This window comes from Centropristis striata, chromosome 19 (genome assembly GCF_030273125.1).
Source record: "Centropristis striata isolate RG_2023a ecotype Rhode Island chromosome 19, C.striata_1.0, whole genome shotgun sequence".
In the NCBI taxonomy this organism is placed as follows: domain Eukaryota; kingdom Metazoa; phylum Chordata; class Actinopteri; order Perciformes; family Serranidae; genus Centropristis; species Centropristis striata.
The window spans coordinates 17,643,190-17,667,088 of record NC_081535.1 but is presented as its reverse complement, the minus strand read 5'-3'; the positions used below and the strand labels follow the sequence as shown (position 1 = coordinate 17,667,088).

General features: G+C 39.6%; 1 protein-coding gene across 2 annotated transcripts in view; it reads right to left on the bottom strand.

The window, feature by feature from the left end:
• The window catches only part of ctif (CBP80/20-dependent translation initiation factor), a 61,776-nt gene that overhangs the window by 2,333 nt on the left and 35,544 nt on the right, over positions 1 to 23,899 (bottom strand). For both annotated transcript variants that reach the window (XM_059357760.1, XM_059357759.1), the window contains exons 9-12: positions 21,181 to 21,261; positions 13,566 to 14,190; positions 11,963 to 12,256; positions 7,910 to 8,065 (exon numbers count right to left, since the gene is read on the bottom strand). In XM_059357760.1, the coding sequence (XP_059213743.1) occupies positions 7,910 to 8,065; positions 11,963 to 12,256; positions 13,566 to 14,190; positions 21,181 to 21,261 (1,156 nt within the window). The remainder of the gene's footprint in view (positions 1 to 7,909; positions 8,066 to 11,962; positions 12,257 to 13,565; positions 14,191 to 21,180; positions 21,262 to 23,899) is intronic.

The following is a 23,899-nucleotide window of genomic DNA, read 5'->3' as shown; positions in this document are numbered from 1 at the left end:
AGGAAGTAGCAGGGAGGAACGGGCGAGTTGTTTTGCTGGATTGAAGTCTAATTAAACCTGGGAAGTGCAGACTTGCTGCACAATGAGCACAAAGGTATAAATACAGGGTACAGACATACAGTTTAGAAACAGGATCTGCGATAGCAAGGCGACTTGAAGACGCTATGATCAATGTTTTTTATATTTATGTATTAAATGATAAAGTGACGATAGCCAAGTTTTCATCAATTTGGAGATTAATTTAGATAGAAACCTGGCTAATTTGACAGTGTAAAAGGGGCTGCACATAGTGACAATAATCACCTAAACCTGCAGCTCCACTTTATGGAGCGTTATAGTAAATTTTGGTTAATATTTTAGTTGTTCTTTAGTTTAGTTGATCTACAACTTTATTGATTTTTTTATGCTAATAGCTTGGTTTTATGCCACAAAGACAACTGTTTTCAGTGAAAAGATTCTAAAAAGCCACACTGCTAGTAACTGGTGAGCATAATGGAGCATTTGGCAGCTAAAGAGCCAGATATTTACCTTATTAGAAACCAAAATCTTAGCTAAAAGAGATTGAATATTATGCTTTAATTTGCCAGGTGGTCAGAGACATGACTGCAAATAAAGTTGCTTTGTAAGATCTGAATGTAGAAATAAGCAGCATTTATTTTCAGGTTTTCTATGTCAATTTAGAATTATCTTGGCCACTTGGGAGCAGCTTTTTTTTACTTCATATTATTTTAGTAATTTTATCAATTGCATTATACCTAAATCCACAGCTAAAAAGTTTTTTTTTGTTGTTTTGTGTTTCCAAAGTCAACTGATCATCATGATTAGGATGTTTGCTGTAATTGAGCAGCCTTACTACCCACAAACAAGCCAATTAACTCAACCAATCAGTATCATTCGAACACTTGTAATAAAATTTAAAACACAAACATAATGAACGCTTAAACGGTTTAAAAAAAAGGGCTCAAAGAAAATGATGTCTGAATGTTTCTAACTGAAAAACAAACGAGGACCTCCGCCATCTGACGCAAGGATCCACTAGGAGCTGGCCTGTTGTTTCCACACTGTAAGCTTAATGGTATTCCACCATCCACCTATCATTCAGGCTCCGCAGTTGCGCAGACGTCAGCTCCTCAGTATGCTGAGACGGGCTCGGTGACAGTGTGGCTGTTTGATGTGGGAAGTGAAGTCTCGTCGTTCCCGGAGTAGGAGAGCTATGTGACAAGCAGGATTAGCTCATAATGAGTTCTCTGGGGAGCCCAGGGTGAAGCTTTTGCTCGATATGTTTAAAATGGTCTAATCTATACTCATCTATAATCAGTTCTCCTATCCATTGCGATAGCTTTCATTTCCCCTCTGTCTGTTCTCCAACGCGATAGCTCTCCTGTCACTATTACACTGTAACATACATTAAATTGCTCCATATTACCTGCAAGCAGAAGAGGAAAAGCTGTGGAAAAATACCTGTCTCTGTGAGACTACTTAACACACAGAGTCTCTCTGCTGAAGTTGAGAAACCGCCAGATCTCTGGGTAGTTACATCATCGAGAAACAAAGCTCACTGCAAAGGGAAACCTTGGGCTTCTGTGTGATTTCCATTTACTGTATTTTCATTCAAAAGACATTTGATCAGGAACATAAAAAGCAAGAAAAACTAGGACAGCCGTGACTGTCTTGTTGCAGTGAATGTTAGAAATGCATCCAACATGACAACAACACCTTGAATGACTCAGTGAAGTCAACTAGAAAAACATCCTTGTGTATTTAAATATTCTACTGAGGCTTCATCTGTCCTTCAGTTTGACCCGATTACTCAGATGGATGTATATTTGTGTATATTTATTTTCAAACCTGTCATTATACTGCTGGCAGACAGGAAATGATGTTCGACTGCTGAGAGAATAAGACTTTTTATCGGGGTACTAATGACATGCAGAGTGCTCAAAGTAAGAATTATGACCACTTCAACTTGGGTTTCTAATAGTTGCATGGCAACAGCAGGTCTAGTGTCAGGACCAGAATGTCCCCTATTTACATCACATAATATCAGAATCAGAAATACGGAATTGAACTCCAAATTGCTTTTGTTACAGTTGCGGCTGTATGAAATAAATTAAAGATTTTAAAAAAGCATGCTCTACTAAATGTACAACAATATCAAATGCAACAAGCCTTAAGTTAATAGAGATACACTAGTGTTCAAAATAATAGCAGTTCAATGTGACTAACCAGATTAATCCAGGTTTTTAGTATATTTTTATTGCTACATGGCAAACAAGGTACCAGCAGGTGCAGTAGATTCTCAGAAAACCAACAAGACCCAGCATTCATGATATGCACGCTCTTAAGGCTGTGCAATTAGGCAATTAGTTGAAATGGGTGTGTTAAAATAAAAATAGCAGTGTCTGCTGTTGACTTTACAAACTCGAAACTATTTTGTACAAACTTTTTTTGTTTCTAGGATTTAGCAATCCTGTGATCCCTAAACTAATATTTAGTTGTATGACCAGTTTTTTATGACAGCTTCACATCTGTGTGGCAGGGAGTCAACCAACTTGTGGCACCTTTCAGCTGTTATTCCACTCCAAGATTCTTTAACAACATTCCACAATTCATTTACATTTCTTGGTTTTGCTTCAGAAACAGCATTTTTGATGTCGCCCCACAAGTTCTCAATTGGATTAAGGTCCGGGGATTGGGCTGGCCACTCCATAACATCAATGTTGTTGGTTTGGAACCAAGATTTTGCTGGTTTACTAGTGTGTTTGGGGTCATTGTCTTGTTGAAACACCCATTTCAAGGGCTTGTCCTCTTCAGCATAAGGCAACATGACCTCTTCAAGTATTTTGACATATGCAAACTGATCCATGATCCCTGGTATGTGATAAATAGGCCCAACACCATAGTAGGAGAAACATGCCCATATCATGATGCTGCACCACCATGCTTCACTGTCTTCACTGTGTACTGTGGCTTGAATTCAGAGTTTGGGGCTCGTCTCACTAACTGTCTGCGGCTCTTGGACCCAAAAAGAAAAATTTTACTCTCATCAGTCCACAAAATGTTCCTCCTTTTCTCTTTAGGCCAGTTGATGTGTTCTTTTGCAAATTGTAACCTCTTCTGCACATGCCTTTTTTTTTAACAGAGGGACTTTGCGGGGGATTCTTGTAAATAGATTAGCTTCACACAGACGTCTTCTAACTGTCACAGCACTTACAGGTAACTCCAGACTGTCTTTGATCATCCTGGAGCTGATCATTGGTTGAGCCTTTGCCATTCTGGTTATTCTTCCATCCATTTTGATGCTTGTCTCTGATTTTGCTCTCCATTAAAGCATTGGAGATCATTTTAGCTGAACAGCCTATAATTGTTTGCACCTCTTTATAAGTTTTCCCCTCTCCAATCAACTTTTTAATCAAAGTACGCTGTTCTTCTGAACAATGTCTTGAACGACCCATTTTCCTCAGGCTTTCAAAGAGAAATGCATGTTCAACAAGTGCTGGCTTCATCCTTAAATAGAGGCCACCTGATTCACACCTGTTTTTTCACAAAATTGATGACGGATTGAATGCCACACTGCTATTTTAACACACCCCTTTCAACTAATTGCCCAATTGCACAGCCTTAAGAGCTGCATATCACGAATGCTGGGTCTTGTTGGTTTTCTGAGAATCTACTGCACCTACTGGTACCTTGTTTGCCATGTAGCAATAAAACATATACTAAAAACCTGGATTAATCTGGTTAGTCACATTGGACAGCTATTATTTTGAACACTACTGTATGTACACATAGAAAAACAATAGAAATATGTAAATGAAGAAATACATTTTTAAGTTAATAAAGATATAGACAATATAAATATACAGATATACATATGTGACAGCAGTGTAAGTGACAAACTGAATTATTGCAAACAATTTCTATTGAAAGTATGTATTGCACAGCTTAATTATCATAAATAAAGTTATGAATTATGCTGCATATAACCCTATTTCTGTAACTTACTGACAAAAAGCTCTGCAAACAAAACAAAAAGTAAAATATGAACACTTAAATTTGCTTAATGCTCAAAATATTGAAAAGATTTAAATATAAATAATAATGCTGTAAATTCTGAGTTGGCAGTCTGAGACGATGAAGGCCCGTGCTGACTTTCAAAGAAGGATACCAAGGCACAATATAAATAGCTCCTGAGGTCACCAGCAGACACAGTGTGAGTGCATGCTTTCTGCAGTGTGCAACTGCAAACCAATACCCTGATGAAGGCGTCTATGGGCCACATGCAGGTCATTTGATTTGGTAAAAGACGGGTTTATATGTTAATCTGAGCCCTGCTACGTGTCCTCTGATTTCACATGACCATCTGGTTGTGCGGGACTGTAGTTCCTTATTTAAGAAATGTTCCTTTTGTCTCTTTTTTAAAGAGAGAGTATTATAGTACTTGCCTGTGCAGTTTAGTACAGGCTGTGCTTTACATACTTTTATACAATAGTCTGGGTAAATATTCATTTCTGATTTTCTGCCAGTGTAGGTGTATTTAAACTGTGTTTTATTGACGTGCTGTTGGCTCATTCGCTGTTCTAAATTTATACTCAGTCACCTCAAAGTTTCTTAACAACCTGTGTAACCACAGTAACATGCTGAAACAGTAGCCCAATAACAAAATAAAAGATAGGAAAACTTTTGCCTCACAGCCTGAAACATTTAATGAAGAACTTTGTTTTCCATTTTCAATTTTTGTTAACAGGCTTGCTATAACAACCTAAAAGGTCACTTTACAGCTTGTTGTTCTGCTCCTAAATTGCAAAATTAAAAAAATTAAAAAAAATCAATAAATGTAGGTTTAATATTTGTTGCAAGTGGGCATGGGGAATATGTTATAATTATTTTTAAAGAGAATGTTTACCCCCAAGTGAAAAATACCTATTATTTTTCTTAACCATAGTTTATCAATTTGGATTGTTTTTGTGTGAGTTGCTGAGTGTTGTAGATATCAGCTGTAAAGATGTCTGCTGTCTCTGGAATATAATAAAAGTTTCAAACGATTGTGGTGCTAAAAGTGCAAAAAACAAAAGCAAAAGCAATGTCTCTTACGAGAAATCATGAACTGGTTACTCAAGATAAGCCACAGATCCTCTCGTGAGCAGTTTAATGTAGGAACTACTGAACTACATAGGCCAACCATATTACCCCATAGAAGTAAGCATGCACGTGCTTGTGACAGCACAAGATGTAAACATTAATGGTATCTACTTGGCTGAGCTGTAAAGTTAACCTGCTCAGGTGAGCTATACGGTTGGCAGGTGTAGTTTGGTAGAAAGAAAATAGTTCCTACAGTAAATAAAACCACTTAAAACAAAATCTCTGGATTATCTTCAGTAACAGAGTGATGAACTCTGGTTTCTGGTTTTTGAGCAACACAAGCAACGTGTCGTATAATTCCATTATATTCAAGACAAGGCAGATATCTCCAACACCAAAAGATCGATAAATAGCACTACAGGTAAGTAGTAAGTAATAAATATGTGTTTTTGATTATTGGATGAACTGTTCCTTTAATGTGTGCTTCGAGGCACCTTATTAAGGATTATGTAACTAATTGCTTCTGTTTGGATTGAGGCATTTTAATAGATATTATTTATTACTTGTGAGTCATGAATGAATGAGATCACCGCTCGCCGACTTGTTCTGACTTTATGTACAGCTGTCATGTATACTCAAACACACTTCCTAACACACCTCAGTTGTAACCGAATCCTGTCCTGCTGGCTACAACTACAGAGGCAGCCGCTGCAAAATGCACTGCCGCACACACTGTGTATTTGCATATAAAAGTATATGTGCCTGCACACGCATGCAGACATTATGGCACATGGCTTGTAGCTGGAATCTGACAGCTACATGTTACGACAGGACGGACAAAAACAGCAGATGGATAAAAATCAGGAACAATGGCTGTGGGAAATTGTCACACACACACACACACACACACACACACACACACACACAAAATATACAAATATTTTGGCGTTGTTCCCAGTTGTGTTCCGACCTCAAGCACCATCAGGCTAAATGTGACACTGCTGATGCTTGAGTGTGGAGGTGTGTTACACTGTGCGTCCACACCCTTGGTCACGTTGTGTCGCCCTCAAACGAGCTGAGATAATGCCCTTGGCGTACACTCAGACAGGGTGTGGATGGCATTAGTTGTGTGTTGATGTGGTGTTTGTTAACGCGGGTGTGTGTTTGGTGCCAGACAGGCAGAGGTGTGAACGTGGGCGGTGAGACTACCTGTCACGTGCCTCAAACCTGACATTATTTCTTCTTCACCCCTCAAACTGCAATTAAAATTGATTTTTACTCCCAGATTCTGTCATCTCTTCTACCTGTCATGCCATCAGTAAACTTCCTCTGCAGTAACTGTCAACCTGACCACAGTCTCCTCCGCTTCCCCTCACCTCTTCTCTCTTTCTCCCCCCCCCCTTCACTCGCTCGCTTCCCCTTTCAATATTCCATCTGTCGTTAACCACTTCTGTATTGCAGTGAGTTTGCTGTGGCTACCCTACATGGTTCCCATGGCGACCAAGGGAGTCTGCGTAACTGAGCATGAGAACTGAACCTGGGGTCACGCATTTTCCTGGAATTGATGGTCTCCTGACTGTACACACCACTAACCAAACCCTGTTGTGGTGTCTAAAGTCTAGACTAGGTCTGGCCAAAAACAGGAAACTCCGGCTTGGTACATTCATCGATCTGAACGGACAAGATATACAGACACAGCGAGGCGCTTTCCTCTTACTGGAACACGTAGATGGTGTTGATCAATTGGTTATTGACATACTTATTAGGGCCGGTATCGGAACTCAATACCTTTAAGGTACTGACCGAAATATCCCAGTACCAAGTAGTAGAACTTCTTCCGTCGAAACATACCTGCAATCAATTATTTTTGTATCTAGAGCTAAAAAATACTGACCATTATATATATATATATGGTTTTAATTACAGCTAACTGCAAGCGTTTTTGAATTTTATGTGACATGTGATTCACTATAACCAGCAGCTAGAGTCCATACAGACTAGCCCTAAGGTTACTTTTGTGTCTTTATCATGCAATCAAACTTGCAGCTTTGCTCTTTGCAATGTAGTCAAAACTGTTTTATTTCAAGTCATTAAAAGTTGTGATCAAAAGTATCAATAATTCCTGTTTGCAAATCGAAACATTTTTCTCCACATTGTATCTTGTGGGCGGGACCTCACTCAATCTGAGTGACAGCTCGGCAACATTGTTAACTGGTAACTACATGCACCAAGTCATGGAGACCGTTGTGGTAACGGTCTGGTAATGTGCCTATGACACCTGAGTGACTAGCTAATTGGGCTAACTTAGCAGCTACAGGCTAACAAAATAATATGTACCCAATATCTGAGATCGTTAAAGAAAAGCATTGATTCTCTGTCTTCTCCATGGAATTGAAAACTCTCAGTGGATGTTGCCCAGCTGTCACTTCGATGGAAACTGGCCCATAGAGACGTGTCTGACAGCTTTCAGCTTAGGCCCGCCCACAAGATTCAGCTCAATAACAAGCTAAACTTTTGGATTCGCAAACAAAACTTTTTGATCCATAACAACACATCAAAAATCACTTTGATTGAAGGGCCAATAGTTTTTCTCTCAAATCTATTTTTGATAACATAATAAAGACACAAAAGCAACCTTCTAACTGGTTAGTGGCTTGACTGAGAATGTTGGTTGTGCGGTTTAAATTTTTTTTAAATTTTTTTTTAAATTTTGTACAGTTTGTGCAGTCTCAAACTGCACAGTCAGGGTACTGGTATTGTCATTTTTAAACAGTTAACAGGCCTAATATGAACTGATTAAAAAAAAAGTAGGGATCTGGATACAGACCTCTCGTAGGCAGGTGTAGATAGGACACACCAGCACCCTGAATGGATCCGCTGAGCTGCTCCTCATGGTGCCGAACACCTCGCACAAGAAGGTGATGAAACCTAACCACCTTTCCACATCGGACTGCTGGAGCTCATCTCGACGGGCAAAGTCCCTCTGTTGGGAGAAAAGGAAGAAATAGAAAAATACAGATACATATTAAGTTTGGGAGAATACACTGAAACACTACAGTCTATTAAGCTTTTGTAAATGTGTAATACAAGTTCTAAGTAGGCGTTAGGTAGGTGGATATTTAAGTGTTTCATAAAATTCATCAGCATAATCACCATTAAAATCTTTGCTATCTCCCCGATGGGAGTTTTTGTAGGTGGCACACGTATTAACCTCGCAGCTTAAAGTACTTAAAGCCAAAAAGCAGTTGAAAAACACATTAAACAAATTCATGAGTTTCTTTTATCTGGCAGAAGTAGAGGAGAATATGTTAATTTGGTTTGAAAGTGAAGAGTACTGAACTGTGTCAGTGCTGTAAAAGTGTCAGGGTTAATAAGGGTTAATGCGTAATGCACACTTGTAAAGATGTTACACGGCAGGTTAAACTGAAACTTTAATAACAGTCAGAACGACTCACTCAGCTTTTCCAGTGTGTGCTGCCTGTTACTGAAGTGCACTAGAAACATGAGCGGCTTATATTCTCACAGACTCGTACAACTGCACTGAAAGCCTGCTTGTACACAAACATACACAAAATGTGCGGCCTTGAATGGATCCCCCCAAAGAAAGAAAAAAAAGGAAAAGTAGAGCCTCACACTGTCAAAAACAAACATAACACACACACTCAAAAACAACTACCTACACGTCTCGTACAGCTCCAAGGACATTGCCGCAGTATTTGACACTTCCACAACAAGCCAGCAAAATGGCTGGATACACACAAACAGCAAAGCAGGCAAAAGGGACGACTGAAGCAACAGAAAAGACAAGCTCATTTAGGGCTGTTTTTGTGTGTTTTAATTACCATTTGTATATGAAAGAAATGAATGAAAAACACACTGCATGTTACCTTGAAATCTTGAAAAATAATGTGTTTTTCACTCATGGTGAAATGTAGTAAATTCCTCGAAGAAGTAAACAGAGGTCAGGTAGCATAATTTAAGCAAAAATGCATGTTTGGGAAGTAGTTTGCATACTACTGCATATATTAGGCTTGGATTATACTGCACAGGTTGTGTGAGTGTTAATGGATGCTTTTATATAGGTTAGCTGTTGTTAAACCTGGCCTCCAATGACTTCAATTCAAGAAGAATTTTCTGCCGGTTTTGGATTCTCTGTTCATTGTGAAGGCATTCGAGGAAAGCAAAGTTGTCTTTGCAAGTTCATGGCAACACGCAGTGAGTAATTGATATATAGATGATTATGGATGTCAAGATTATATAAATTTAATAATACAGAATATTGAATTATAAATAACTGCAACATTATGTGGATGTGTAAGAAGTCTGAATTCATGCTTTGTCAGGTCTGTCTTCATGACGACAAGCAACGAACTATTAAAATGCTTGTTTTTTTTAATGTAAAAAACATCATTTCGTATGTAATCACGCTGACTAAATCTGCATCACGCCCTGTGTGAACACAACATAACAATAGTCATTTTCAGGCGCCAACTGCACGACCGAACAACAAATGGCCACATGCTTTTCTCCGCTGTGAATGAATAGCATCTTTCATAAGTAAACGCAACAACAAAATCTGATGCTTCTCTTTTTATACACGCAGCGGTCACACACTAATTGCCCCCATATTGAGAGCCAGGGGTCTGGAATCATTAATGACAACCTTCATGAGCCCACTTATGACATTTAAGATGTTTTAAAGCAAAAAGCCAAAATGTCAAAGGCAAGGAGGGGGTCCATGCTAGCTGAGAAGTGGGAATTAAAGTGAGAAATAAAAGAAAAGGAGGTGACCACACAGCTGTGAGAAAGATTAAGGTGGGATTTGCTGCTGCTTCAGGGATAAAAAAAAAAATCTCAACATCTAAAGAAACAGAGGTTTAATAGGAAAAAAAGAAGGGAGGAGAAAAAAGAAAAGTGTAGGAGTGCAGTGGAAAAGAGCATGTGCAGGACAAGGTAGGAGTGAAGGGAGGGCAAAGAAGGCGGCAGGTGGGTTAACATTTAGACCTTGAAGACAGCGTGCATGTCTTGTTTGCCTACTTCTAGACTGTCTGCCGCTGTGGCAAGATTCGTCTGACTCTCAGGCTGGAGGAAGAGGTGAAAGGGAAGAGCATGGTTAGGGAGAGACAGACAGGAGGGAGAGAGGGGAAGTGTGCAGGCAGAAGTAGCGAGGCACTGGCCCGTGTCGTTCTGGGTGAGGGGAGGCGATAAGACGGGGGAGCGCGGTAATAGAGAGCTCATGAGGGACGAGGAGGGGGAGAGAGAGGCTGTGAAATATACAACGGCTGAGAGGATGTTTTCATCATGGGTGCAAGACTGGAACTATGCAGTTAAGTGAAGGGATGGAGGGTGAAGGCGGGGACAGGTCTCTCTCCCCTGGGTGTTTAGATTAGCTACTTGCCCACTGACATTTAAAATATCACACACACAGTTGGCTTCCACCTGAAAGTGCTTCCTCATGAATGAAACTACTGAAAATTACAGAGGATTTTCAAAAAAAATTACTGGTTTGCCAAAAAAACCCATCTACTCTATTATCAAGCACGATGTGCTGAGAAGGATCTTTAAAAGGGCATTTTGAGAGCTTGATAACAGTAGTTACTGTTATTAGTTGGGATATTTTGGTGAAAGCTGTACATGGATAAAAAAAAAAAGTAAAGCAGAAGACTCCAGTGAAAGAATAAAAGGTAATTTTAGCAAAAAGATTCTGGGTAATTATCGCTTAATGGGAAGATTATGGTAATCAATTTCGTCCGTAAAATGTCATAAAATGCCACTCAGAATCTCCCAGATCCCACTTTTGATATCTTTTAAATTGACTGTTTTGTCTGACGAAAAGCCTAAATCCGAAGATATTAAATTTTCCATTATATAAAAAACTGAGAAAAACAGCGAATCCTCACATTTAAGTAGCTGGAACAAGAGCATGCGTGACCTTTTGCTAGATAAATGACTTTCAATCTCAAAACAGAATAATTTTCCGTTGATCAACAGCGTTTCAGGACTAAATGGTATAAATCAGCTTTTGCAGACTAGTACACGTCCCATGAAAGATCCCACATCAAGCTGTAATGGAGCTTTGGATTCCAAAAAAACAAAAACAGAAATCGAGCATTGGTATGTGACAAAAAAATAAAAATATCTAAGTGCATAAAAATATTTACAGAAGACAGCTCTTGCGGTGCAGCATAGTCAGGAAGAGGAGACAGTCATATCACAGAGTTCATTTTTTGACCGTGGTGTAGCTGCTCTGTCAGCTCATTATCAAGACAACAGCCTATTACACAATCAGTAGCCAGTCTCCTAAAACAGTGGTGCAAGACGTACTCAGATGCTTTACTCAAGTAAAAGTAGAAAGGCGGGATTTGTGTCAGGAAGACTGTATAAAGGTCTTCACACAGCGCAGATTTTTTTCAAACTATTGTTTTTGTCAATAATACTTTTACATGGAATGGGATCATTATGTGGTAAAATAGTGTCATAATTTTTTTTATCAGAACAGGGTAATTTTTCTGAACTTTTGCACCAAAATTAAGGTATCAAACAATCACTTTGTGGGAACAATCATCACGACAAAATTAAACTATAGTAGTCACATGAAAGGGTTAAAACAACAACACAGAGGCTCCGTAGTCCGAACCAAGACAGGAAACTTTTTGTTGGGGAAATCAAATCAAAAATAAAAAAAAAATCTTGAAAAACAAGCTGCTGCAAATCGCTTTAAACCTTTTATTGAAGTGTTGCAACTGTTGCAAATTCTCATCACTTGTGAATTATAATTTTAAAAAATCTATCAAATAAATATAAGCGGATTGTGATTTTAGTGGTGTTTATTTAAAAAGAGCATGGTAGGGTCAATGGTGAAGAAAATAAGCTCTCTCACCTGCAACATGTTGAGTAGCAGCGATCTGAATTTGGTCCCCTCCACCATGAACAGCGCCATCTTGTCGCAGAGCTTGGCGGCCGTGGCGGCGAAGCTCCTGTCGGACACGGCTTTCGAGTAGATGGTGCTGACCACCTGGGCCAGGGTTTCCTCAGACCGCGCTGAGTTTTGCGCCTCCTCCATGAAGGAGGCCAGCTGCTGCTCCACCCCGCTGCTGTTGCTCCTCATGTTGTTGAGGAGGTCCACCAGCCGGTCCATGCTCTGTGAGCCTGAAGCCTCCACTCGTGCCTCTTCCTGAGGCAGGGAGATGGAAAAGGACATGAGTGGAATGTGGACAGTATTCAATGTCAACAAGGTGGTTTTATTCACTGAATAGTTTGTACGTTGACTGTCTATTCCTTATGAAGTAGCTGCTTTTGTTAGAAAAGCGTCGGTATACACAGTAGATATTTATTTCTTTACACTTAACATTTCACCAACATCATTGGACACCAACAGTCATGTTCCAAATGAATCAATTTGAATTGATTTTAAACTGCAGGTTGTTTGACACTGTTCATTAAACAAAAGTGTGTATTGCTCAGTGTTATCATTTTTTTATATACTGTTCCACTGTCCAACTGGGGACGTCTCACACATTTATCAATGACCTTGTTCTATCTATTGGACTCTTTGTTAATAACTATTTCATCATTTGATTATCATTTGATTGTTGCTTTACTTCCTCCAAGTTTTCATGTGATCTCAACTGTAATATGTGGTGTTAAGGTGTAAGAGCTGACTTGACAATATATAAATATTTTTCAAATAAAATTATAATTTCAGGTTGTCATTTTATGTGACAACCTTACAAAAGCAACTGCAGAAATACCACCTGGGGTAAAAGCCCCCCCTTCAATAGCACATGGCATAATCACCATCATGTAAAAACCCAATCAGTACTTTGCGATATGTAACCAGTGTGCTGATCCTATTTTGGTTTAGAGATATTTATGAATATTACCACATTTTTACTTATCACACTGAAAGGAAAGGTGAGTTGAAAAATGCTACTTGAATAAGTTGCAAACTAAATATTTTTTTTTTCTGCAGTTCAGTACGCCCTTATAAAGCAAAAGCTGGCCTCAAGACTCGATTCATTGATTCACTGACGTCGCTGTTTCTTAATTCCTGCCTCGCTGCCCTGCTGGGGAGTCCCGCGCTGTCAAATCAAACCACCCCTGGTGGTAATGAGTTAGAGGAGGAAGGGGAAGCTGAGAGCAGCAACACAGTTGGCTGACTTGCCAGTTTAGTGCACACAGTGGAAAACATCAAAAACTGTTAAGCTAATGCCGCTTTAGTTTCTTCACCTCCTTAGTGAGAACATGTGCTCCCCTCCCTGCCGGTCTGGGCGTGCCAATCTGAATGCTAAATAACTGAGTAGACGAATGACTAAAGAAAGGCAGTGTAAGAAATCTGTGGCTGTATATTAATGACAGTGCATGTGTGTGCTTGAACATAATGAAAGTAATTATGAGACTAAATGGTAGCATGTGTATACACATACACATTAGTCCTGATTGCCTTAATACTGACTGACAGGCACTAAGCAGCTTTCCGGTACCTTGTCCTTTAGTCTCCTCCTCAGCCTCTCCTTTGACGACTGTAGCAAGCTGATTTTCGGCTGCTCCGACTGGCCCTCGCTTGCCTTTTCACTTCTTGTTGGGTTGGGAGATTCCTTGTTAACTGTCTGATGTGGGGAAGCATTTGTATTGGGTGTTGACTCAGGTCTGGGTGATTCATTAGTGCTGCAGTCTGGAGGTGGTCTGATCTGCTCGTCCCCCGGTCTTACATTCTCAGTCTCTTTGTCTTTGGTTGTTTTTGGGGGACCTACTTTATCACCTGCAGCGTTTGTCTGTCCATGTCCCTGACCTTTCTGATTGAGGTGCCAACGCCGGTTCTGGCTGTATCCGTGGTGTGGGGGTCCTCCTTGGCGCTGCCCATGTCCTCCTTGATACTGGCGGGGCGGCCGACCAGCACTACTGTTTCTGTTGTCTCCCAGTTCTGTTGAATTCTGTTGTTGGTTTGGAGACTGTTGTTGGGTTTGATCCCTCTGGTGCTGTGGTGACTGTTGTTGTATCAGCTGAGGCTGGTTCTTCCCTCCTCCTCCGCCCCCTCCTCCTCCTCCTCCTCCTCCTCCTCCGCCGCCGCCTCCTCCTCCTCCTCCTCCCTGAGGCCGCTGCTGTCTCCTGGAATGAGAGCAGATTTCAGTTAGCTTTAGTGTGATGTAGCAGCAGCTGGGTTGAACCTTAAACTCCTCTGCTACACTCTGACCACCACTCTGTGTCACAGTAGCCCAATGATGATCCACAGCATCCTCCCTGCTCCTCTTTCCCCCTTCAAAACAAATCATTTTGTAAAAATGTTCCATTTTCTGTTTCATCTTTAACTCCTGTTCTAGTCACAGTGACTAACATTCTGTAAATACTAAAACAGTTCACAAGCAGACATAAACAATAACCTATAACCTACTGACACAATCTTCAAGTAATTAAAAATTCAAAAGCCCAGTGACTGCTTACATGTGGATGCACAGTATGTTTTCCTGTCCTGCATAGCTCTGTCCTTTTGCTGTACTGGCTCTGGGCTTCACGAGCAGCTGACATATGGTCCAGGGGATTAGTCACCCTGGCACAGAGGAGGCGACCTATTATCTGCCTCAGCCTATGAGCTACCGCAAAGTCGAGCAACACACCTTTGCTCAGATACACCCAACCCACCTATAAGTGCTTTTTACACTGTGAAATTGTGCAAATAAAAAGGGAATAGCATCTTCTGGGCATAAGGATGTGTATAACAAATCAATGGCTGTTTGTGAATCAAGGTTAATGAACTCATTCATTTAATATTGTATCGATAAGAACTGCACATCCATTTCATAAGACAGGTGGATAGGAAAGGGACATCAAATATTGCAAACTAAAACCAGCACACTGAAGCTAATAAAAAACTAGATCATTGTCAGATGATTGCAGATGGATTCCTAGACAATGCCTTCTGCATCATTTTCTCTCAACACTGACTTTTTACCTGCGTGCAACCAAAGCCTGCACAAACTTGATAGGTCAATACTACTGAGACAACAAAAAGAAACCAGATACAAAGATACAAAAATCTTGTCCTGTTGCTTAACGATTCTGCATTCACATGCAGATCACACACTGAATCTACTCAATTTTAATAGCCAGAGACTACAGATGGAAAGTAGCTAGCTGCCAAATCTGCTAGAAAGCATATCCTGCCTTTTTTTACATGGGCTCAGACAAATGTATTCAATGAAACAAAACACAAAAAACACGCTTAAACAAACAGTGCTGGGCTGCAACTCATAGCATACATGCCAGCATGAAGTGATACTGCATGATGACAGAGAGGTTACTGGTTAAAACACGCAATAAGCCACTACAAATTATAAGAACCATCAAAAACATATATAGCAGAATCTTTCAAATAAGGGGTCTCTTGTGCACCAAAATCAACGACTAGCAGACGTGTCAGAATGGTAAGTGTTGTTAGCATCTTTCATGCCGTTTGTTAGCTTGTTACTGCTAGTCACTGACACAGCGTTAATGGTTGCAAAACATACAATATCTGCTGCGATGTACAGTGGCTTGCAAAAGTATTCTTACCCCTTCGATGTTTCACCTTTTTGTTGCTTTTACACATGAAATCATGGTCAATATAATTTGGCCTTTCTAAAAAAGAATTTGCAATAAAAACCCTCTTTAATATCAAAATGAAAACAGATTTTTACAAAATAGCATCAATTAATTAAAAATATATAAGGTAAAATACGTGCTTGCATAAGTATTCATCCCCTTTAGGTAACTGACCTAATTTAACAGAGTTCCAGCTAGTTGATGCCTGTAGTGTCACAGTTAGTGAAATGGAGATCACCTGAGTACAGTTGATGTGTGTCAAGTTATCATAGTATAAAAACATCTGTGTCTGGGGGGTCCAGTAGAAGGAGAGTAGTCAGGAGATGGCTACAAAAAAATATCCAGCTGACTGGACATCCCACAGAGTTCAGTTAAACCATCATTAAGAAATGAAAGCAGTATGGCACTTGTTTAAATCTGCCTGGAGCTGGCTGTCCTCACAATCTGAGTGACCGGACAAGAAGAAGACTGGAGAGGGAAGTCACCAAGACACCTAGGACCACTCTGAAGGAGATATAAGCTTCAGTGGCTCAGATAGAAGAGACTGTACATACAACAACTGTTGCCCTGGTTCTTCACCAGTCGGAGCTGTATGGCAGCGAAAACAAGCTCATGACATCTCGCCTGGAATTCGCCCAAATGCATGTGGGAGACTCCAGGGTCAATAGGAAGAAGGTTCTACGGTCTGATGAGACAAAAACTGACCTTTCTGTCAGACTAGACGATATGTTTGGTGAACACCAAACACTGCACACCACCACAAATGCACCATCTCCAGCGTGAAGCATAGTGGTGGCAGCATCATGCTCTGGGGATGCTCCTCAGCAGCAGGTCCTGGAAGGCTGCAGGGCCAGTCTTCTTCTTGTCCGGTCACTCAGATTGTGAGGACGGCCAGCTCCAGGCAGATTTAAACAAGTGCCATACTGCTTCCATTTCTTAATGATGGTTAAACTGAACTCTTTGGGATGTCCAGTGAATTTAATTTTTTTGTAGCCATCTCCTGACTTATACTTTTCAATGATCTTTTCTCTGATTTGCTAGGAGTGATCCTTTTTCTTCATGTTGCAATTGTAGCAGGAATCATGATGAACCAGTGACTGGACCTCGCAGACACATGTTTTTAATACTATAATCACTTGACACACATCAACTGTACTCTGGTGATCTCCATTTCACTAACTGTGACACTGCTGGTATCAACTAGCTGGAACTCTGTTGAATTAGGTCAGTTACTTTAAAGATGAATACTTATGCAATCGTTTATTTTACCTTTTATATTTCTAATTAATTGATACTGTTTTGTAAAAATCTTTTTTCACCTTGATATTAAAGATGTTTTTTTTGCAAATTCTTTTTAAAAAGGCCAAATTATATTGACCATGATTTCATGTGTAAAAGCAACAAAAGGGTGAAACATCCAAGGGGTAAGAATACTTTTGCAAGGCACTGTAATAGTGTGTTTGCTCTCTATACTGACAAGTTCAGGTTTCTATTACAGCTTTTGATTTGCTTTCAAGGTTGCATTATAACCAAATCTAGCTTGCCCAGGATACGTTTGTGCACAAAAATCTGACATTCAGACATCTCTTTCTCCAGGAGAGGAATGTAAAAACACCTCTATAGTGACAAATGTTGAGAAAGAGGCAAGACAGTGTCGAGCTCAGACACTTTAGGGGACATCAAAGGCACGTTTCCATTAGGTACTTTTCCCTCTAGTGAGCCGCTATGGGAGTGGCTTGAGAGAGAGGATCCGCCCAACTTAACCAGTTAGCGGCAACTTCGCGCATGTTTGATTCATTTGCAGACTGGTGACAACTGGACGCTGAGGGGTTAACAGCTCCTGCTCTGACTGCAGCTGTGCGAGACTGCTGTGGAAGGACGCTAGTGAGTGCTTTTGGACGGCGCCTGCTACTTGTTAAGAAGAGTAAAAAGTCTCCAAAAGTCTCCAATAACAACAGAAAAAGTTGCTAGATTTGTCGCTAGTTGTTTTTTTGAAAAAGGTCGCTAGAGAGGTCTGAATTGTTCCTAAATGCTAAGTTGCAACACTGCTTGCCGCGTCGGTCTGTTGTCACATTCTGACTCCGTTGGTTAGCCAATACAAAAGTCCCTGTATGGAAACAGAGGCCAAGGGGAACTAACTAGTGGGCGTAGCAAAAACACTCAGCCGCTTTCCAAAAAGTACTCAGAAAGTACTACATCGAAACACACCAAATGGTAAGAAAACCCCTTTTTGAGTGGAGGGGGACTTTAACGGTGTTGGAAGACCTTTGTCCGTCAGCCCAAATTGATTTCAACAATTATAACTTGAAACCATTGCATGAACACCTAATTACATATGATGCACACAAACCAGCCACATGTACTACACAAATTTAAACTACTTTTCTATTATCTATAATTGTAAGTATAGTATCAAGCAATACATTTGTCATATTAGCCTAAGTAATCATATAGGTCTGTCTCTAAATGGACAGCTACAAACACATTTGAGTGCTGAAAAAATATTAATATAAAATAAGCAACATAAATAAACTCAGCAACAAGGTCATTGAATAAGTTAAAATGAATGCACAAGAGCTCCTTGCAGTCAAGCTTTTCTCCCTCTTTATATTCTAGGCACAAGGTTATTTTTATAAAGAGAAGGTACAAAAAAAATACACAAAAGCAAAATCTGTGACATCCACTGGGCTGTGTAAGCCTTGGAGGCTGGACTGGTGAGCAAAGAAAGGCAACTTTCCTAATCGCTGTAGGAGTTCATCAATGCCAAGATTGCAATGTGGGTTTTAATCATCACTCACAAAAGCCTTTCCTGACACTTTTTAATTTTGCAAACTTCAATAGCTTGGTTTACAGACGAAATCATGAACGATGAATTAACAAGCCAGACATTTTTGAGACTGCGTTACAAAAACACACAAACTATTCTACGTTGTGTAGACGAGTGCTGTGTGTCACTACCACAGTCAAAAGTTAACTTTGTAAACCTCTTTTGTTAAAATGTCTGATGGAAGAACAACCTTGGAAACTTTTTATTAGCTTAAAAGAAGTCTAATATATTCCTATGTGCAGGTCTAACAGATTTACGCAGAAAGACTACAGCACTAATACATATTGGAATTTAAGAGTTTTAAAGAGATGTGAAAGGTAGAAAATGAAAAAGTGTTTGTCTCAACGAACAACAACAAAAGAACCGTGCAACCAGCAGCCTATATGCGTATGTTTATGTACTGTACATATTGGACAGTAGCTGAATACATTACGAACACAAAAATGGCTACATACATGGACGAGTTTGATGCAGATTTACAGTTATTGTTCAAGTCAACATACAAAAATAAGGCTGAAAGTGATATATTTCTCAAGCTGTATTATTTGATCAAGAAAGTTTTACTTTACACACTAAAATCTTTTTTTTTTCCAATGCCAGTAAGACACATTTGGTTTGATGTTCTCAAATGTGAGAATTTGCTCCCTACTTTGTCTTTCATTACAGTATATTGAATCTTTGGGTCGGACAAAACAGAAAATGTGATGATCATGTTACCTTGGACTAGCTTTCTGAAAATAATTGGTGGACAAATTGGAAATAAAAAAAAAAAATCACTTAATAATATTTCAGCATATTGTAAAACTAAGTGGTCGGAGAGAAAAATGGCTCTCTGCTACTCCTCTTGGCTCTGTTTTGGGCTTTAGAAAATCTAGAAAACCTTTGATGGGAAACTTTGGCTTATCACATGTCAGTATAGAGAGGGCATTCCTATTGGCCGTTCTACAAATGTAGATGAGCATGCACGTCTCTTCAGATAGTGAAAGCCTGATTCAATGGTGGAAAATGCTGCAGAAAAAGTTGGACGGAATTCTTAAAAAGAGGCTTAAAATAAACACAATAAAATATGTGTCAATATCTTTGGTCAACATTGGCAAATTGTCTCAGAGGTACAGAGAGAATGTTGCTAAAAGTTAAGCTTCCTGCTTATCGTAAATTAAGTTCATATTTATGTTTATGTAGTTAGCTAGAACCTCAAATCACAGGACGGTAATTATCATAGAATTGCTGCTATATAACAGCATCGGGATCCCAATCATGATCGGGATCAAACATGTACAGGTGACTGTATGTAGCATGTGCATATGTTTGTGCTCGTCTGGTGGGAGGGGCTTCGGACAGAGAGGGGAGAGCTGCATTCCCAAAATGTTGTGTTTTTCAGTTTTTTTGTTGCCATTTCCAAGAAATGGCTTACCTACCCCACTTTTGATATATTGAGGATATAATCAGCAGATAAATCTGTTATGAAAATGTTTTTTGTCCCCTAAGTTGTCATCTCTTTGTATATATGAATGTGTGTGTGAGATGACAGAAGCACAGAGAAAGTGAGTATGTCTAAGTATATTTATAGTCTCTTTTTGTGTGTGGTTCATTTGGTTTGTCTCGGCTGGCCCCTCAGCTCCACTCTCTCGGGGAGGTTGGCAGACAGTTCATCTTCTGACTCTCTCCTCTACCCAACAGCCTGCCTCCAGCTCCATGAAAAGAACCTAAGTGCCTTTCTTAGTTGTGTGTGCAAAAGCACGACACAAAAAATTAGCTCTTCCACAGCGAATAATAATCAGGGAACGCCCTTTTGTCCCCATCAGCATAGTTGAGTGTCTTTTTATTCTTTTCTACAGCAAACTTTGAATTACAACAAAGCTGCTTATCAAGGTATATTTTTTTAAATAACATTTGACTCAAGTATAAAATAAAGTATAATAGCTTAAAATTGACTGACAGAAATCATGAGAAGTCATTAAATGACTGCAGAGGCCGAGATTTTATAATCTTTTGCAAAGCTTTAGCCTTCTCAGACTCTCTCTCTCTCTCTCTAACACACACATTCACTCATCTCATGATCTATTTGATCTTTACACTAGCTGTTAGTTTAGGCTCAGCTCTAATAAGCCTTTCTCTGATCTACTGGTGATGCGGAGAGCTGAGAGTGAGACAGTAATAAAAAGTTAATCATATTTAATGACTGTGAGCTCTGCAGTAGCTTGAGTGTCGGATTGGCCATCCAGGGAGATGTTTGCATTAAGGATAAATGATGGGGCCACTGATCTAATCAAATGCGAAAGTAGATTTTTTTTGGTTGAGGTGATAAGTCGGTAACATTATGGTATTAATCAGATTTAAATTAGTGTTTGATTTTGCTTGGCTGGGTCATGTGTTTTAGAGCCCTCAATTTTCAACCTCCCTTCTTATTATTTTCAGTTATTCAATTATTTAAAGGGATATATTGGATTTTTTTTTGTGTGCGGTTGTATGAGGTACTTACCCATAGTCAGTGTAGTGGGGCAGCAGAAAAACCTATTTTAGTCGCCTCAAAAAAAAATCAAAGTACTATACAAATAAAGTCATTATTATTTTAATAACACCTTTGGTTACGAGGCTTTGTTGAGGAGAATACATAAATTAACTGTGTCAAATGTCCCAAATGTATCCAGGTCCCATTATGTGTCCAGGATCTGTCTTATATTGTCACTGACCTGGCTGAGACTTGCCGCTTTCCCCCGGGGCCAGTAGGCAGAAGTATGGTTAACTGGTCTCGGGTGAACTGATCAACCACTCTACAAGCAGGAGAGGAGGGTGTGCCACAATGCAGGCAAGTGGAAGAATGGAGAGTGGAATAAAGTGGCAGAACAATTTGTAGAAAACGACGGAGAATTTTAGGAGATAGAGTGAAAGAAGAAGACAGGAGACCGTAGACAGAGAGAGATGAGAGGAGGAAAAAAGGCAGCAAAGCAAAGAGGGAAACAAACAAAAGAAAACTACAGGTTGATAACTATGTCATTCAAACAACATGCATAGAACTACAGGAAGTGGTAACTAAAAAGGTGAAATGATTTGGCAGATATGATTATGGGAGAAGGTGGGATACTGATGATCGATCATGGCTGTTGCTGTGGAAGGAGAAGTCATGGACCCATTGGACCATTAGTTGACCCAGACTAGCCAATCGATTGGCCCGTGGGGGGAAGGGTGCAGGGCAGACAGTCAATAACTCAGCTAAAGCTTCATATGGGCCACAACACACTGGTTTAATGGACTGTGGGGAAACAGGTTTTGACTGCCTGAGTGAACATTTGCAACATTTCTCCGTTTCAAGATTCAACATCTCAGGAACATACTGAAAGCGTGTGCATAAATGCATGCATATATTTGCAGATTGAAGATTGCAGTCAATAACTTTGAGTCATCGGAGCCAGAAGCAGGCGGTGCAGAGTAGTTGCAGAAAAAACCAAGCAGACCTTCCGTGCACTTCTACCTAAGTGCATACATTCATGTACACACATAAACTCTCACACACACACTTGATCATAAAACCGATCTGAACTGGTACTTAGCATGGTCACGTTTATTGCCATACAAAGTCTTAAGAATAATCCTTCAAACAGCTCACACTTAAAGGAATAGTTTGAAAGTGAGGTTTTGTGAGTAAAACATCAATAGTCAGTGCAATACCTACAATAGATGCCAGTCGTTATAGAGGCTAAGCAATGTACTGCTGTGGACAGGTGCTGCAGCAATACATATAAACCTTGCCATCACTGAGAGAAGCAGTGTTTAATCATAATCTTATGCTGCAATAGTCTTCTATGAAAATATGAAATATGAAATCATGTTAAGTTGAACTCAAATATGTTAATACATCTGCATTGAACGTCATGGTAAAATGTATGCTTACCTCGTATACTCTTCTATAATCATGTAACTCTTTTTATAATCATACCTTGTACTACTTAATTTATATTATAATCATGTTAATATACATTATAATCATGTTAGGATGAATGACTTCATGTTATTATCTGTGTAAATGCTGTAATGATGTAATTGTGTAATAATTGTTTGATTTAATGTGGACCCCAGGAAGAATAGTCTTCATCTCTATGAAGACTAATGGGGATCCAAAGGATACAATAAACAATAAACAATAAACAATCAACCAAACCGGGGGGAACCAACATTGTTAACTATGCATCAGCCACTCGAACACTGGTGTTGCTGATCTATCGATGACTCAACGGGTAATTTGTTTGTGTTATTGTGTGACTTTGGTGTTTGAAAGTTTTTGTTCAGATTCACCAAAGTCACACAAAACCAATCGACAGTAAAACTGCAACTAACGTGTTCTGCATGGTAAAATTGCTGTTTTTGTCAATGGAGTCTGGAGGCTTTGAAGAGAATATAGATGGATGCAACGGCTGCTTTTTAGGTTGCTAAAATATTTTTAGCTGCTGCCCCCGTCCACAGCAGTACATTGCTTAGCTTCAGTGCCAGTACTCCTGCCTGCTTCTCCAAACTGGGGGCGTGAAGACCACCATCTACAGTAGGTAATACACTGACTATGGAGTGTATTTCATACAACCCCACCTCAAAAAATCTGATTTAAGTGCTTATTTGTTCAGCTTATGTGTGGAAACTGGATGTTCAACCAAGCAGGAAATCTATGTGTTAAAATCATCTTTTGTCAGTTGCAGGTCAGATGTTTCTGGAAGACAGAATAAGTCTAGATGTGTAAAAGCTTCTAAATCCCAAACAGATTTTCATCTTTAAAAGAGCTAAAAGGAAAGAAAAAAGCAGCACATTAGCTTATTCTTTGCCCCTTTTCTGTTTTGGAGCAGAGAGCGGTAAGCAGCACATTCCAGTAAATCACAACTAATTTCAGCCCTGCTTGACGTGCATACTAAAGTAGAAACACATGCACTACCTCCCCTTTCTTTTCCTTCCTGCCGCAGCCAGCCTACACTTTTCTTTTGCTCAATCTACCAGTCTCACTCTGTTTCTTCTTCTTGTGCTTTATTCAATACAACCGTCACGCTTTGCACATGTAGTCAAATAATCAATATTTTTCTCCATATTTCATCTTCAGTTTACTTTTAAGTTTCTCTCAGCTGTGTCGACACATCGCATACATTATAACACAAAATATAACACAAATATAACATTATATGTGCGGTTTCTCATTACAATGAATATTCATGTCCACAGGCTATTCTGTTGGGGAACCAGAATACAAGACTATAGCCTCATAATAAGAGGATTAACATGTTTGATAGACAAACATGTGCAGTGAATGTATTTGATAAGCAAACATGCTAAGCTTCATAAAGAACAGTATGTGGAGGCCATATATAATATCTATAATGACCTGTTTCCACACTACCTTTCATACACCGCTTGTGTGCAGGGTTGCTTACCAAC